Source organism: Lissotriton helveticus, chromosome 12 (genome assembly GCF_964261635.1).
Source record: "Lissotriton helveticus chromosome 12, aLisHel1.1, whole genome shotgun sequence".
Lineage (NCBI taxonomy): Eukaryota > Metazoa > Chordata > Amphibia > Caudata > Salamandridae > Lissotriton > Lissotriton helveticus.
The window spans coordinates 564,060,801-564,079,348 of record NC_136073.1 but is presented as its reverse complement, the minus strand read 5'-3'; the positions used below and the strand labels follow the sequence as shown (position 1 = coordinate 564,079,348).

The 18,548-nt window shown below is 42.1% G+C and overlaps 1 protein-coding gene across 2 annotated transcripts in view; it reads left to right on the top strand.

Annotated features, from left to right (window-relative positions):
• Positions 1 to 18,548, top strand: part of LOC144798443 (cytochrome P450 2D17-like) — a 670,897-nt gene that overhangs the window by 613,149 nt on the left and 39,200 nt on the right. Inside the window, exon 9 of one of the 2 annotated variants that reach the window (XM_078669317.1) lies at positions 3,604 to 4,111. The exons of the other annotated variant lie outside the window; for it this stretch is intronic. Within the exon in view, the coding sequence (XP_078525443.1) occupies positions 3,604 to 3,791 (188 nt within the window). The 3' untranslated portion in view covers positions 3,792 to 4,111. Of the gene's footprint in view, positions 1 to 3,603; positions 4,112 to 18,548 lie in introns of those variants that run through there. 2 annotated transcript variants of the gene reach the window in all.

The following is an 18,548-nucleotide window of genomic DNA, read 5'->3' as shown; positions in this document are numbered from 1 at the left end:
TATGCCTGAACTCAGAATGATAAAATACATCTTTTCGTGAAGTTGGTTTTAACATTCTGTGTTTGAAAATACCACTTTTAGAAAGTTGGTATTTTCTTGCCTAACCATCCATGCCTGCCTCTGCTAGGATGTGTATTCCATGTCTGGTTTGTGAGTGACAGGGGCTGGGGTGGCTCCAGGAGACAGGGTGAGTCAGCACAAGGCTGAATAGACCTATCTGCATGAGGAGTGGTGGGAGGAGTAGCACCTGGGCATGAAAAGGGCTGTGCCTGCCTTCCACAAGGCTGGCTCCACCTCCTGTTGTGTGTCTGATGACTCTGGCCCACACTGACAAGGAAGAAGTTGTGCACTGGCATAATGCACCCAGAACTGGTTTGGAATAGGTACAGACACTCTCTGCCTTCAGAGACAAAGGATTTTGGTGTATAAAAGGGGGGACCCAGACCCCAGAACTTTAGATCACTTCTGGGAATCAAGACGACCCTTTGCCAAGGAGAAAAACCAAGGATGCTGAAGGAGGAGACTGCCCCTGTGATGTGCTGTTGGGGTTGGCCTGCAGTGGTTACTTTATTGCCAAGGAAAGGAGAATAAGAACTTTGTGTGTACTTTTGCAATCTTGAAGAAGAATCTCCAAGGGCTTGAACTGAGCTTGCCTCCTGCCTGAAGTCTCAGGGATACAAGAATTCACCACCAGCTCCCCGGAATTCCCTTGCTCTGGAATTCTGCCTGCAGAGAGGGGCCTATTGTTGGTTGGATCTCTGAGAAGACTGTGAGTCGCTGGGAGCTTTAAGCACGACGCAATGAGGAGAAGCGTGTTGCCGCCGCAGCAGTTGCCGTTGCGTCATCGATGAAGCGCGTCGCATCACCGGAGAAGCGTGTCGCCGCCGCAGAGGTCGCTGTCGCATCACCGGAGAAGCGTGTCTCAGGGCCTGTCGCGGCTCAGAAGTTACCGAGTTCGCCGCACTGCTGTCGGGCATGCACGCTTCACATCCAACGTTGTCGCTTCACATCAATACGCCATTTTCTCGCATCTCACCGGATTGTCGCATTGCATCGAGGCGCCATCTTGTCGCATCGCACCAGATTACAGTAAGAAACCAACGTATCACCTCCGCTCCGGTAAGGAACCAACGCATCACCTCCCCTGCCCTGCCATAAGAAACCAACGCATCACCTCCCCCGAAGCAAAGAACCGACACATCACCTTCCCTGCCCTGCAGTAAGGAGCCAACACATCACCTCCCCTGAAGCAAAGAACTGATGCATCACCTTCCCTGCGACCCTTTTGTTTGTATTGCATGACGCATCCAAGGTACTTTGAGAGTAAAGTGTCGCATTTACCATCTACATTGAACTAAGCTATTTCTACCATTTTAAAGTATAATTTTGATTACAAGTATTGTGGATTTTCGTCGTTTTGTCTTGTGTTAAGTCTAGTAAATATTACCTATTTTTCTAAACTGGTGTGGTGTCCATTTGTAGTGTTTTTACTGTATTTTATTGTATTACTGTATGTGTTCACAAATGCTTTAATCACTGCCTCTGAGATAAGCCTGTCTGCTTGTGCCAAGCTACCATGGATTTAGACAGGGTAAGGGCACATTGGGGCAATGTCTTAATCTTCATTTAGTAATAGGGAAGTACACGGTCGCAAAGCGGGGGATCTCCATTTGGCATTTATGGACCTAACCACAGCTTTCGATCCCGTGAATACGTCAAAACTCCGGGCGTCCCTCCATAGTATCGCCTGGAGGCAGATTTTATTTCTTTTTTGGCGGCCATTCGTGAAAACACCACAGCCGCTGTCCGCTATAATGAGGACGGCAGCTTAACAGAGGCATGGGTTGTCAAAAGAGGGGTTCGACAGGGGTGCATTTTAGCTCTCCCGTTGTTCACACTCTATATGAATAAACTTGGGGACGCCCTGACTTCCTCTTGCAAAGACATCCCAAAAGCTGGCTCAAAATTGATCCCTGCATTACTCTATGCCGATGATGCGGTTTTAGTGGCAAGGACGTCGCAAGGGCTGCAACCTCTTTTAGACTGTTTCATTGATTTTATGGACTTTTATTAGTTACAAATCTTAAGAAGTCACAATCAATGTCTATTGGTACAGGTAGAGCAAGGAAGGCTAAATTTTATTGTAAGGGGATGGAACTTACATAAGTCCCCGCCTTCCCATATGTAGGTGTTCTTTTCGATAAAAGACGCTCGTGGCTTACGCAGCGCGTACACAAAAAGAACACCCTCGCCAAAGCCTCCGGGCCATTTTAGAGTTTGCTAGAAGTATTGACTCCAAACCACTCCCGGCCCTCATGAAGATTTATAACGCTAAGTGCCTCCCTTTGGTGACCTATGGAGTGATGTATGGGGTTACATTGAGACTGGAAATCCAGGCAGTTGAAAACGTTTTTTTCCGTAGGTTGCTGTCGGTCCCGGCCTCTACTCCAATTTGTAATATTCATGAGGACCTTGGAGCCGGTTTTATCTCGGATCAGATTGCGGTTGCCCCTTTATTATGCTGGCTGAGAATTTGGGCACAACGCCCCCCATTCCGAACCAATAGATCATCCAAGATTGCATTTCCTTGGACAAAGGGTTAGACATACCTTGGGTCCGCTATATTAAGACCCAAATGGAATCCCTTGGTTGTCCTAACTTATTCTTAAATCCTAGAGCTCTTGGTAAGTTGGCCATTAGAAGATTAAAGCAGCAGTTCTTGGATAGATCTATGTCAATAAGGGAGGAAAGGGAATTAGTTAAACCTACTGTGAGACGCTTTGTCATATTGAGTTTAGGTAGACAGCTGCAACCATATTTAACATATATAAATAAACCTTATCATCTATTTGCTTTAACTAGATTTAAGCACAATATGGTGCCCTGGCTACTAGCTTTCCCGAAAGGGTTTTTTAAAGAAGGGTCGTTGGGTCCCTGTCCTTGTGACAACTTCTCGGAACAGAATACCCTACATATGATATTTTTCTGCGAATTTTATGTTTCGCTACACATGAAATTTATCATTCCACTCTTAAGAGGGCGCAATTTTGAGCAAGTCAGGCCAGCACTGGCTTATTTGCAAATGTTGGCATCCCCAGTAGGAGCAATCAGGCATAGGATCAGACTCACTGTACCATAGTGTGGGCTTTGTTAACTGTTATCGTGTCCCTGGTAAAACTGTTCTGTAATGGTGGACATTTGATTAGGCCAAACTTTTTATATAATTATATAAATACAGAGGAATGTCCAGATTGGTATGAATGTTATATATATGATGGCTCATGGTGAATCTGTTAAAGGCGTGAGAACTGGAATGCATTTTTGTATTAATGTAACATGTTTAAATGTGATATGCTCTGTGATGTGCACTTTTATCGTTTAAACTTTAACCGAATAAAGTAACTTTTGACTGACTGACTGGCCAAGCTTCCAAGGGGGTGAGCAGGGGTTATTTTAGAAGTGTACCCCCTTATCCTGACTAGAAGCAAGGATCCCTATTTGGTCAAAGGTACCTACCTCTGCCAACTAGAGACCCCCAGTTATAACAAGTAGGAGCCTCAATAACATCACAAAGTGTTATTCTTCTTTTTCTCTTTTATCAAGGTCCAAGGATGTGCCCGGGGGAAAACCTCACCCGTATGGAACAATTTCTTTTCTTCACAGCAATGCTGAAGCAATTTCACATTAGTTGGCCCGATGACTCATCAGCGCCAAACCTAACTAGACATTTAGTATTAGGACACATGCCATCGCCCTTTAAAATGAGGTTGAGGTGCCGTCTGCAGAATTAGATTGATCCATGGAAATGGAGCTGTATTCATACAGTAGTGATGACCCTACAGCCACGAAACAGTAATTGGTTCAAAGTATGTGATCGCTGAATAATCATGTTTAGGATTTCATGTTTTTGTGCTTTTGTTGCATTTTCCTACTCTGATGATCTTGATATTTTCATTTTATTCCATCATTCTTACTGCTGATGATGTGTCAGAACATGATTGTCGCTAATCGTTAACGTTGTCACACCACAAAATGTTGCAATATGTAAAAATTAAACACATTGATTTTGCACCATTCTTTATGCTTTCCTAATAAAGTCTATAAAAAACAATATTTGCACCTTTTTTCAAGTGATAAAGTTGTGCATCTGCTTTGTTTTTGATAAACAGGCAAATTAGAATTGCTTTCATCAGTCCTAACAAGAAAATGTAGTGTGATATTATTGGCAAAATTTAGAGAGATGAGTGTTGTTCCCAGGCTTGACTTCTGATAGATTATCAGCTTTATGAATAATGATATAGGATCCTCACTTATGGGAATTTGGTGTAGGTCAGCAGAGCAAGTCACCGTGCCGCGCTGCCCTATGTCAAAGGGTAAGGGCAGGAATGCACTGTATTAATCCAATACTGTGCATTCCTGCCCTTTCCCCCTGAGCTGGCCACAGTTTTAGCAGTCTAGCGACAATGCGGGCACCATTACGCCCTAGTACAAGAGTCCCAGGGTTTTCAGCAGGATTTTTTAAGTGCAGGAAAGGGCGCCTTCCTGCATAGAAGGAATCCATTGATGTGTGTTACTCTTTCTACATGTGCTGCAGAATGGCGCAAAGGGCTCATAATTATGCTTGAGTCATTAACAATATTTAGTCGAACATTGTGTGTTGCTTAACTTCCATTAACCATTTTGTTCCTGATAAGATGACAAGATTCAGTTGCTGTGAAAAATACAATCTTTTTTTCAGACAGTGCTTAATTTGTAAAAGAATAAGTGATGGGGCACAAACTTTACCTCAGAAGAACGATGCCCAAACCATTGAAAATTAGGATGCCAAATGCCGAGGCTGCATAATCTTGAATCCACCTCATGCCTCTTTAACCCACCACTAGACACTCTCTGCCTCTTTATCTCAATCTTGCAAGTTCTATTTCATCCCTGCTTTCTCCCTTTGTCATTTGTTTTTCTGTCTCTCTCTTCCTCCTTTTTCCCCTTTTGTGTTTTTTGTCACTGAGGCTATGGAACAAAGTTTGTAGAAGAAAAATAAGTGAACTCCACCTGCCAGCAACAACTCATATTAAGCACTGGCAACACGGCATGTTGCCTTCTAGGGCTTTCATTGAGTATCAGGAAATGACAGTGAAGGAGAAGGCAATGAATGGTATGAGGTCTGGACTCAGCATCTCACCCCTCCCTTTTATGGAAGGCTGGCAGTTAGTTGGAACATGCCACGTTCCAGCTCATTAGCTATAAGATGATATTTTCTTTGCTCATTTTATTTTTTTTATTTTTATTTTCATAAAAAACTTAACACCTGTTTTTTAAAACTAAATGTATATATAGAACCACTTTCTGTCTGTAAAGTTATTAAAGACGGCCATCAGTGTGCTGCTACTTTGTTTAAATAACGCTGCATTTTCATTTTTCCACGGGGAGCAGCTTTTACTCCGAAGGTTTTACTTCGGATAACATATACCACATATTTTTTACTTCGAATAGACCGTTAGTTAGCACGTAAATCTTAACAGAGCAAGACTTTCCATGCATTTGAACAGTAGATGGAAGTGTTTCTCTATGTAACAAGATGCACCTTATTACCGAATAATATACACTTTCAGTGTGGAATACAAGATCAATTATTTATAGAATTAAATTCTGTGTAAATATGGTAGAATTTTTTAAAGAAAACCTGTTCAATAATTTAATTTTAAAAATGTCAAAAAAGAAGAAAATTATATAAAACTGGGTAAGTGTGTTAATCAGGTATGTATTAAAAAATAATTAATTTAGCAAAAAAAGATCTGAGTATTCATTTAATACCCATTTATATGAAAAAGGTAAAACAAAGGTGCAGGAAGGTTTTTCACGTTCCATGACTATTTCCAAACATACGTGCTGAGCGTCTCGATATACAGCTGATAGAGCACATCAGACCAGGATGGATGAAAGGATCAAAGAGTGCTGCAGGTAAGTTTAGTTTATATTCTTTAAAAAATGTAGGACATTTGCATCAACAAAATGTTCTGTAGAAGTGAACAGGGAAAATCAGTTCCCTCAATTATTTTTTAAGTTTCCCTCTTAGCAGGTTCCAAATGTTGACATGTATGTTTTTAATGTTCATGACCCTTCTTTTTATGATATTTAGGTCTAGACTGATTTTGGGCTTCTTGTGTAAAGCCATGTGTTTGTTTTTGGCTTCTTCTTGAGGGGGAATATGATTGCCTAGTAGTTTGTTTGGAAATATAGGAACAACTAACAAGCAACAGCAATCAGGGAGTGGAGAGAGAGACAGGTGGTGTCTGGGCAACCGAGAGTAGGGCACTTGGTGTCAGAGGGCACAGTGGTCAGTGGGAGAACTGTAGTATGGTTTGCACTTTATCAGTAAGACTGTGCATTTGGACAACATAAACGTCAAAACTTGTGCAAGACTAACTCCATGCATTACACCAGGACATGTTGGCCTTACTCCTGGCTAGCTCATGGTGCACACTCTGGATCTTTAATCTTTACAAGGTACAAGAGGGCATGAGCAACCTCAGAACATGACAACTTTTACTACCCAAGGAAATTGTAGAAACAGATCAGTCCCTTTTTTTTAGTAACCCAAGCATGTCCAAAGGAAGACACATGAAATACTCTAATTGGCATTTGAATAATTTATTGAAGCATTATTATTCTTGTATAAAATATGTGCGCTGCTGTGACACGGGCCCCCCTGGCCTACCTTATCATGTGTCCCCTTTGTTGTTTCAGCATACCGACACATGGAAAACCGCGGATGTGGTCAGCTGCCTTCCCGTGATGGACAGCGAGGGACCCTGTACCTTTAAATGGGCGGCAGCAGAGCAGGAATCTAGCCACGGCCGCTCCATAAAAACCGGCCCTGCCCCTGGACAGGTGTGTGTTACACCTGGAGGCGGAGAGTGGAGACTGGAGTGCGAGGACGGAGGGGAGCGGCGAAGGAGTGAAGACGGAGAGGAGTGGAGGCGGATCGAGGAAGAGAAGGAGTGGTGGCGGATTGAAGACGACGACGAGAGGAATTCGAGCCAGGACGGAGAGGAGTGGAGGAGAACCGAGGAAGGAGCGGAGAAAGGAGGAAACACCGACCCAAGCGGGACAAGGCGGGACCAGGACGGACCAGGAGCGGAGAGCGGAGGAGACCGCCCTACAGAGAAGCGAGACTGCAGCGACACGCCAGGAGGCCACTGAGAAGGCGCATCGCCCAGCCACGCTTCCCAGGAAGTGTGGCTAGGACAGGTACGGTCACGACTCCTGGGTTGGGCTGGACGTACTCTGGGCAAGCCCCCTTGACCCCTACGGGACACCGTTAGATAAATCCCCCTCTGGACTGTTTCTTGGTTCATTCACCTTCCGGCACTCACCGAGGGGTAGATAATTTGCACGCGTGTTTCCCTCACATCCCCTTCCTCCCACTGATTGTGCTGGGACAACTGAGTAACACTGGTTTCCTTTGTTTTGTTGCACGTTGGGCGGATCCCCACCCGGAACCATCTTGACCACGGCGGAAGCACGGACTACAATGCCCAGCAGGCACCGGGAGACGAGACGGCGGAGCGGAGTGCGAGAGGCGGCAGAGGAGGCGGCAAACCCTCTTCCATTTTACCGAATACCTGCGATAAAAAGGAGACTGTATACCGGAATAAAACCCGCTCTTCCCAAAACCCCAGTGTCTCTGGATTTATTCGATAGTCGAGCTGAACCCCCACAGCTGCAAAGATTAATAGAAGGAAACAGAAAAGAGTAATCAGCATTACAAGAATTATAAAGAAGATAAACATTTCAACCATTGTGCTGTTAAATTGATTATAAGCATATATTTCTGATCATATCTATACTCCCATCTAACCCTTCCTAACTTAGGGCTAAGGGGATGTGAATCTTCAGAATACCTTAGGATGATCTAACTCCTAGTTACCTATAGATACGTTTCATCTGGGTGCCTGTTCTTTTGTAGAGCAGGCTATCATCGATTACAGGTTGTGTTTGATCATGGGGTGCAGGAGAGGAGCAGGACCCAAGCAACTGGGACACCGGAGTGGCAGCATCAACGAGTCACCCTGAGTAGGATCTGCCATCAAATACGTTAACAGTGGCACAAACAGATCTCCAACTGGACAAAATACTAGAAGCAGTTGAAGTTACCAGACAGGATCTGTGCACTAGAGTTAATGCAGTGGCAATGGAGCTTGAAGTACTATGCGAGGATCAATGAAAACTGGCAGATCACGTTACACATGCAGAAAACTAGATTAAGGAACTCCGCCCAACCATGAAAGATCTGGTGGGACAGGTTTGTTTGTTCCCTCACCACTAAAATCCAGGATCTGGAGGCTAGAGCGGAAGATTCACAGGGGCGTTCCCACCAAATAATTTCCGCATTGCAGGCATCCCAGAAGGGGCAGAAGGTGCTGATCCTGAAAAATTATTTGAAATCTGGCTGTTGCAGGAGTGACACCAGGAAAGCTGCCCCCTCACTTTCTAATAAAGTGCACCGACCATGCCCCAACACAATGGCTACCAACTGGGCCACCCCAGTCCTATAACTGCCCGCATAATGAATTATAGAGACAAAGAGGCCCTGCTACAAGAAGCCCGGGTGTTCACACCATTTCATTATAAAAATACTCTAGCGTTCTACTTTCTGGATTACGCACTGTCCGTGCTATGCCATGAAGCCTAATTTCTGGAGATGTAATGGAGACTGAGACAGACTAGCCTCCACTATTGGCTTCTCTTTCCAGCAAAGCGTAAACGTATGGTCATAAACACAAGCTACTTTTTCACTGAGCCAGCAGATGCCTGGGACTGGGTGGAGCAGCGCAGATAAGCTCCATCATCGCCAGGCCCTGTGCCGCAGGAAACGCAAGGCTCACAAAGCCAGAGGTGCTGAAAGCCAAGGCGTTCCGACCCCAGAACAGGCAAAGGAGGAGCATGCCCAGGCACTGATGATTGAGAACCAAAAGGGGATAGGTCCATAGACACGTAGTGGGGGCTAGACCGTATATTTAAATTACAAGAACACACGGTGCCCACACCACAATTACTCATTCAATATTTTTAGAAGGGTAAGAAACCAGTTTATTGTGACCACCCTTAGACAGCATTACTCTGTGTCTATCATTGTATGCTTTTTTTAAATTTTCAATAAATCATAGCAGAATAAAGGACTACGTATTGGAATATTTACAAGACTAAATACACTTTGTACATACATCAAAAGACAAACATTATTTACACAATAAAAAACGTTTCTGCATCAAGCATTACAAAACATTATAATTACATCACAACCAACAAATATTACAATCAAAAACATGAAGAAAAATGATTTCAAGGGGGAATATAAGCAACTAAATGGCTTGTAAACGCTTAAATACTGGACCAGCCGGTCCTAGTGTCGTGAAGTTGACCGTTTATTCCACCCAAGAAAGACTGCCGACGCGTTTCAAGAACCAGGCACAAAGTCACTGGTCTTTCATCAGGACTGTTTATTCTTTGTATCAAAATTGTTTTAGAGAGGGGCGTGGTGATTAATCTTCTTGTGGTCCAAATCGCTAGTTATTGTAGTGGCAAGACAGAGATGTCTTGCTTTTTATGAACTGCCGTTACTCGGCGAATTTGCTTGTACGGCGTCACCATCAGGCTGTAATTCTTACTGAAGTGTCTTATTCTTAAAGATGTAAAGGGTCAAACCACAGTCACCGTCCTGCTCCTCTGCCACAGTACGCCGCTACTGGAGTCTGCTTTCTTTCAATAAAGCACTGATGATGGCGTTTGCGCTATGGGCAGACTGGTGTTCGCAGCCTACCCATACTTCAGAACATGGCATATTCGTCATTAAACTCACCAGCTCTCCCAGCAGTATGGCCTCATTGGCCTCCCGGGATTGATGCCACAAACAGCGGAGGAAATCTTGTGATGAGCATTGGGAGATGTCGGCATGGTCCGTCTCAGAGGGCCTGTTTGAGAAAGCAGCAGTTCTTATTTCCATAGCACTGACTGAGAAGCCATGGTATTGTGCTTTCATCTTAATCCTGGATTACCCAACTCTGAGTTATTGCAAGAACTATTTTACCCAAGTTGGATTACCCAACTCAGAGTTGGGTAATCCAGGATTGAGATGAAAGCACAATACGTACAGATGAAGGTTTCTTTGGGATAGCAAATAAAGGTGAGACTAGGAGTAGGGGAATCACCGCTATCTTTTTGTTTATAAAAAGTAAGGATGGCTTTTACCTAATGTTTTTTTGGACTTATAGAATCCTAGACTTCAAGATTTTAATAGGCACGGACGCTCAACTGGCAAATTCGAGAGAGGAGAAATAATAACTAAGGAAGCTGAATATAGGTACATTACTGGACTTGGTTATTTCGATGTTTAGGACAATCTTAGGTACATAAGGATATTATGCAACTCCCAATGCTAGTTAAATGCGAGTAAAAACAATATTATTAACGCACTAACTGTACAAATCTTGTATATTGGTCGAATATGGTTGCAGGCTAAATATTGAGAAGGGACAGGTTACCTGTTTTAAGGGGGATATAATTAATTCCTTCTACCTCTGCCTCACCTGAACATGCACTTTTCATGTGCAATATACATTTGCAGCCATTTATAGAAGTGTTTACTTTTTATACATGGGGTTGGAATAATGGAGGTGTCTTTGTTCTTATTTTTGGACATCCCCATAGATTGCACACAATTCCAGATTTTGGGCCGCCTTCTGAAAAAATCTAAACTGAATAAACCTAAACCTATGGATTATCTGTTGAACAGCTGTAGAATATACTCTGACACAGTAAAATTTGTAAAGGTGAGCAGGATGATATTGTAAATTTGCTCTAACTATACACACGTCTGCTGTTGAATAGAATGCATGGGTAATTGATTTATGTTTCTTTGTTATCATTTTATGTGTACATTAGAGACGGAATAGTGACTAGAAAAACGGAGTAATCAAGTTGCACGAACGATAGGACAAGAGTTACTTGTCTGTCTAACTAAAGTAAAATATAGGTATGAGGCAATGTACTTGTTCATTGATATTATGATCTTTTGTTTTGATCACATTTTTTGCATATATTTTTTCACAGCCCTGAGGACGTCCCATGTGGGGACGAAACGCGTCGGCTGTTGAAAGACTGTTGAACGTACTTTATCATTTATGAAAAATTGTCGAAAAGAATTAAAGAAATCATTGAAAATGCTGAGAAGACGTCTCTATGGAATATGATTTATTGTGATTGATTTTTGTTAATGTTTGGGTGCATATATTTGTAAATTTTCACGCTCCTTCCTTATCTTTTCAAATTATATTTTAGGTTTGCCCTAAGAAGGGAGTTGTAGGTTCTTATTGTCCAGTTTTCAGAGTCAAGTAGGGTGCTATCTTATTCCTTTCTGCAGAAAGTAGCTTGTGTCCAGATATGCAGAAGCAGTCATGTGTCCCACCCTCAGTTGTATTAGCAGGATGGTCCAAAAAGTATAATCATGTCGAATGTCCATGGTTTGGGTATCACACGGAAGAGACATGCAGTTTAGCAATACCTTAGAAGGAGCGGTGCACAGATTGCTCTTTAACTTGTGACTCATGTTGCAGGACAGGAGGAGGCCTACAAAAGCGCTGGTGGAGACGATGCGTTTACACCACATATTCAGGATTTGCCCAAAGAACTCTGGTTTGGGTCAGGTGAGGCGCCCCCTTCTAACATATAACAGAGACCAATCTAGAAGGCTGTTATGTATCAGTAGAGGGACAACGAGATTACAGACCTTTCCTGTAGGGGCGCATATATGCCCCCAATGATGCAAAACTGGCCTTCTTAAACTAAGGGCTAAGCTAATGAATGTAGGTAGGACAAGGCGTGCACAACTGCAAAAAGCATATATAAACAATGTCACAATATATACAATTGATTAATGAACAGACAACCATTAACATTTCAGTATTTCAAAATCAATTAACTTTTGAAATAAGGAATTTTTTCATAGGTAATTATCAAACCTAGTCATTACAGCAAAAATATCATATTCCATCTCTTCATCACAATATAAATTATAGCGTTCCATGAATCTTCATGTCAAGTTTCAATAATTGTGTCATATACATTTCAGGACATAAGACCCTTGTTCAGGGGTAAATATAAAAAAAGAATACAGAGTTGGTGCTAATAAAGTGTTTACTAAAACAACCGAGTAGATTGATATAACCAGAATTTAACCGTGATAAGGTTAACTGTAAGACATGTCATGATAGATGTTGCTCTGTATGTGCAACATAAACATTATTGTTGCCCTTCCAACTGCTAATACATCATAGTGAATTTTATCGCAGTGCCATTAGAGATTGTAACCGTAAAGTGTGTTATGCAAAAATTACAAAAAACCTAAGTAAAGTGCTCAAAACAAATCAATGTGCTGTTCCCTTTCATCAATTCAACATGCAACATAATAACAAAATGCGACTAACAACAAACTCCTCGCGATGTAAACCGATGATACCTTAGTACACAACGTAAGCACCCAGGAGCAGAGAGTATACCTGAAGCAGAAAAATATCCGCACATTTTGTCAAACAATTATGTCAAAATAGTACAGACACATTGTTTGATATTTAGCCTAGAACATATAAAAATGTCCATACCTTATAGCAACCCAAGATGCACGATATTCAGAAGTTCCTTCGATTCAACAAAGCAAATCTGCCAAAACATAACCTATCCATCTAACAAATGGAAAGTCTCCGTAACCAATTCCCTACTAGAACCCAGAAATCTAAGTACCCGCGTACCCATATTTACACAGAATCCGAATCCTCAAGACGACTTGAAAAGGAGACCCACAAATTAACAAACGTGGACTAAAAATAGCCGGAAATACGTCCTAGGTGACGTTCCGTAAACAACTGTATTCTTGATACCAACAACTAATCATGCCATATTGAGAGGAATATTCATGTATGTAAGTTAATATGATGAAATACTCAGAGTACTAAAGCTTAACTCAAATCTGAATACCTGCGTACCTGTATTTATACAGAATCTGGATCCTCAAGGCGATCTTAAAAGGAACCCCTTAATTCAACAACACGGACATAAACTAAAAACGGGAAACATCCATTACAATGCAGTCATTGCATCGCACTGCTTTTGAAAGGCAGCTGTTACAACGCAACTGCCTATACATCGCATGCGATTAAAACGCATGCATTGCAACGCATGTTTCTACACCACATGCCATTACAACGCATACCATTACAATGCATGCCATTACAATGCATTATAAGGTAAATAATAGAGATTTTTTACTTTTAGGGTAGGTATGGGTTTTGGGGTAGATGGGAATAGTAATTTTTACCCCTACACTATCCAACACTTTCCTACTGTTGCACTCACTGGAGTGGGAATAGTAGTTAGTTTTTACCCCTAGACTATCCAACACTTACGCTACTGTTGTCCTAAAATTATTATGGTTGTAATGGTATACATTATAATGATATGTGTTGTAATGGAATGCGTTGTAATGGTAGTTTTAAAAAATGTGTTGTAATGGCATGCGTTGCTAAATCATGCGATGTAACGGTAATTGCGATGTAAAAACCGCATTGTAAACACATGCGTTGTAATTGTTTGCGTTTTAACATCATATATTAACTAACAATAGCCGGAGAGACATCTTTGGTGATGTTGCGTAATCAACCGTGCTCTTGATGCCAACAACTAGTTGCGCCATATTGAGGGGTATATTCACATATGTAAGCTTAACTCAATGAACAACAGAAGCAACCAATCTAGGCACAAACGTTTACACACCGAACGAAAAGGATGGACGGGCAAAAAATCGCTAACGAAACACATGTGGTTCCCAAAAGTGTAAAGGTGATAAAAAATGTATTTCGTTAGTCGGGACTAAAAAACATAAAATAATAACTGAATATTCACTTCACATCAATCGAAAAAACCTGAATAAGCAAACATTACCTACATATGAAGCAGCAACAACAATTTTTTGAAATACCATAAATAGTGATGCTAAGTGAAAGTCGCATAATCACAACTATATCTATTATTGAATGATTGACTGGGCTAGTTACCAGTGTTTACTAACTATTTTAAAGTTAAGACCCTCTTGCTGATAGGAACCCTTATGAATGTGAAAGCTTGAATGCTGAGCCTATAAAAAACATGCCATCTCTATTTTGTCATTGAGACCTTTCGGAATTAAAGTATCCAATCGTTTGATCCAATAAACTTCACGTTGCAGCAACTTTTTTGTATTATTCATACCTGTTATTTTCGGCACAACCTCAAAAGTTGGAAATTTCATTTGAGCAATTGTGTGTCTGTGTTCAATCCAATGTGCTGCAAGGTTTGAATTAACATACTTATTTCTGATTTTACTCTTGTTTTTTGTGAGTCTGAATTTCATTTTTCTCTCTGTTTTTCCTATATACAATAGGCCGCATGGGCATTTGATGGCATATATCAGATTACTGTAGTTACAGTCCGCTGAATGTAATAGCTTTATTTTCCAGTTCGCAGTTGTGTAAGGACGTTACCAAGAGTCACATTATTGCAATGAATGCAATTCAGACATATTTTCGGTCCTTCATGTTTCCAGTTTACAGCTAGTGATTTTTTTGTTAAAATCTCCTTGAGATTGTGGGATCTTCTGTATGCAAATAAAGGTTTCAGGTTAACCAAACCATGAAAATCAGGTTCTTGTTGTAACATTCCACCGATTGAGAATAATGCGTTTAATCTTTGATGGTTGCGTTGAGTATGTGGAGATGCATAACATCCTATTAGTGGCCACTTTGTTTTTTCTTGTCAATAATTGCTCGCGTGTAGTAGAAAGTACCCTATGTTCATGAGCATTTAACTACTGCGTAGGATATCCTCTGTCTATGTATCTCTTTTTTTGATCGATCAATGTTGCTTTACACGTACTTTCATCAGAAGTGATTCGTCTGATTCTTAGGAATTGAGAGTACGGTAGATTATGCACTAAACTTAGTGGATGAAAGCTGTGGACAAGAAGGGTGTTATTTCTGTCTGTAGGCTTCTTGAAAACAGAAGTTTGAAATCCAAGTTCTGTTAATTCAATTCATGTGTCCAGGAATGATAGGCCCGTTTTGCTGATGATATGGGTAAATTGTATCTGGGTTTCTTAGAGTTTAGTTTTGCAATGTTTTTTATAAACCTTGTTTCAGTGTTCTTCCATACTAGAAAAATGTCATTGATGTACCGGCATGAAAATGCCAAGTTGCTAGACCATTCTGGATCATCGAAAATATGTTCTTGTTCGTATTTTGCCAAATAAGTATTGGCGTATGAAGGTGCCCCTACAAAGCCAATGGAAGTACCGTTTAACTGGAGATAAAACCTGCTGTTTCAAACAAAATAACTGTGGTGTAAGCAGAAATGAAGTAATTCAAGGAGAAAAACTTTATTTGTGCCTGTCGTAGGATGTTACAAAAGTGCCCATTCAATAGCTTCCAAACCTTCTGAGTGTGCAATTGATGTGTATAAAGACACAACATCGATGGTGCACCGTAACCATGCTTCATCCTTTTGGTGAGATAAAACTCTTAAGCGTTTTAAGAAATCAGTTGTATCTTGGATGTATGTGTGCCATGATTGCACAAAGGGTTGCATATGTGAAATGATAAATTTGCCTTTGGGGTCAAAAATTGAACCACATCCAGATACAATAGGACAAAATGGTGGATTCGTTATACTCTTATGGATCTTCGGGAGCAAATAAAGTTTAGGTCTTCTAGGAAATGGTGTCACCAAATATGCTTTGGTTTTCTCATTTCTCCAATCCATATCTTACACCTTAGTCAATATTTTTTGTAGCATAGCTGAAATTTCCAATGTGGGATCTGCATCTAGTTGTAGATACGTGGCGGGGTCTCTCACATGCTCATTTACTTTGTCTTGGTAAAAGGTTGCGTCCATTACCACCAAGGAGCCTCCTTTATCTGCTTGTTGACCAACAATATGAGGATTCTGAACTAAAGTTTGCAATGTACTGCTTTCAGCTCTACTTAGATTATGCCAGGCTTTATCTTTGGTTTTGTAGTTCAAACTACTTAAATTTTTACAAACCAAATCCAAAGTCTTATGAGACAAACGATCTGTTCAAGTGCTCTAAGGTGTAAATTGTGTTGTTGTAGACTTATCTTGTGTTCCTTCCAGAGCTGTAATGATATTTTCAAAATAATTTCTGAGAATTCTCCAAAACTTAGAAACAGCTACATCTGTTTCCAAAGTAGTGCTTCTGTGGGTCAGAACAAATGAAGTGCCTTTATTGAGTACTGCAATTTGTAAAGGGGTCAGTAGATTGGAGGAAATGTTGATCACTACATTTTGTTCTGACTTCTGAGTCACTTCTTTGTTTTCACTTTTTTTGTTTCCTCTTCTGTTTTTTTTTGTAACAACTGTTGATTTGTTTGTATTGTAATCAGGTGGTTGCCCATGTCTGGAGACTGAGACAAAAAAGAAACCAATGGAATGTGATCTGTGTGCTCTGTATCTATAGGAGACTCTTGAGAAACTGGTGAGCTAGATGTTACAGCTCTTACAAGAACTTGTGATGTATCAGTGTCTTTGTCCGAAACAATGCTCTCTTCAGGTGATGTATCGGTTCTTCTAGTGAATCTTCTCTGGGCATAAACTTCTGCCCAAGTGTATGTTTCATTGAGTTTATAGTCAATTGTATCTCGTTTGAAGTTCCTTAATTGATAAAAGGGAACAGCAGATTGATTTGATTTGAGCACACTTCTTGTTTTTTTTTTACATTTTTGCATGGCACACTTTACGGTTACAATCTATTGGCACTGCTCTGAAATTCACTATGATGGATTAGCAGTTGGAAGGGCAACAAAAATGTTTGTCACATAGAGTCAAGTCAAGTCAAACGATTTATATAGCGCGCTACATACCCAGAGGGTCTCAAGGCGCTTGTAGAAGGGTGGGGAGTTACTTGTCGAATATCCACGTTTTGAGTTGCTTTCTGAATGCTAGGTGGTTCTGAGTAAGGCGAAGGTGAGTGGGAAGTGAGTTCCAAGTTTTAGCTGCTAGGTAGGAGAAGGATCTACCTCCCATGGTGGTTTTGTTGATGCGAGGTACAGTGGCAAGGGCTTGGTTGGAGGATCGTAGCTGGCGGGAGGGGGTGTAGAAGGATAGTCGTGTGTTGAGGCATTCGGGTCCGATTTCGTAGAGTGCTTTGTGTGCGTGGGTTAGGAGTCGGAAAGTGATCCTCTTATTGACGGGGAGCCAGTGGAGGTTTTTCAGGTGATCAGAGATGTGTTCTTTACGCGGGATGTCTAATATGAGCCTGGCTGAGGCGTTCTGGATGCGTTGTAGTTTTTTCTGGAGTTTTGCGGTGGTGCCGGCGTAGAGGGTGTTTCCGTAGTCCAGTCGGCTCGTGACCAGAGCGTGGGTGACTGTTTTTCTAGTTTCGGTAGGGATCCAGCGAAATGTTTTTTTGAGCATGCGAAGAATGTTGAAGCAAGATGAAGAAACGGCGTTGACTTGTCTGTTCATCGAGAGTGAGGAATCTAGGATGACGCCCAGGTTCCGTGCGTGGTCCGTCGGGATGGGTGCTTTTCCAAGGGCCTCTGGCCACCAAGAGTCGTCCCAGGCGGAGGGGGAGGTACCTAAGATGAGGACTTCTGTTTTATCTGAGTTCAGTTTCAGACGACTGTGTTTCATCCATTCGGCTACTTCTTTCATTCCTTCGTGTAGGTTAGTTTTGGCGGTGCTAGGCTCATTGGTGAGTGATAGGATCAGTTGAGTGTCATCCGCGTAGGAGATGATGTTGAGGTTGTGTTGGCGGGCGATGGCCGCGAGGGGGCTCATGTATACGTTGAAAAGGGTGGGGCTGAGTGAAGATCCTTGTGGTACGCCGCAGATGACTTCAGTGGCCTCTGACTTGAATGGTGGAAGGCGGACTCTCTGGGTTCTACCGGTGAGGAACGAGGTGATCCATTCTAGTGCTTTTCCTTGGATTCCGATGTTTCTGAGGCGCTGTAGAAGGGTGCTATGGCAGACTGTGTCGAAGGCTGCGGAGAGGTCGAGGAGGATGAGTGCGACTGTTTCTCCATTGTCCAGTAGAGTTCGAATGTCGTCTGTTGCTGCGATGAGGGCGGTCTCAGTGCTGTGTTTTGCTCGGAAGCCGGACTGTGAGGAGTCGAGGGATTTGTTGGCTTCGAGGAAGGCGGCGAGCTGGTTGTTGACAGCTTTCTCTATGACTTTGGCCGGGAATGGAAGGAGCGAGATGGGGCGGTAATTTTTGAGTTCGGTGGGGTCCGCTGTGGGTTTTTTCAGAAGGGCGCTGAGTTCAGCGTGTTTCCAGCTTTCCGGGAAGGTGGCGGAGTTGAAGGAGCAGTTGATGACGTCTCGGAGGTGCGGTGCTATGATGGAGTCTGCTTTGTTGAAGATGTGGTGAGGGCATGGGTCTGTGGGGGATCCTGAGTGGATCGAGTTCATCAGGCGGATGGTGTCCTCAGTGGAGATTGGGTTCCAGT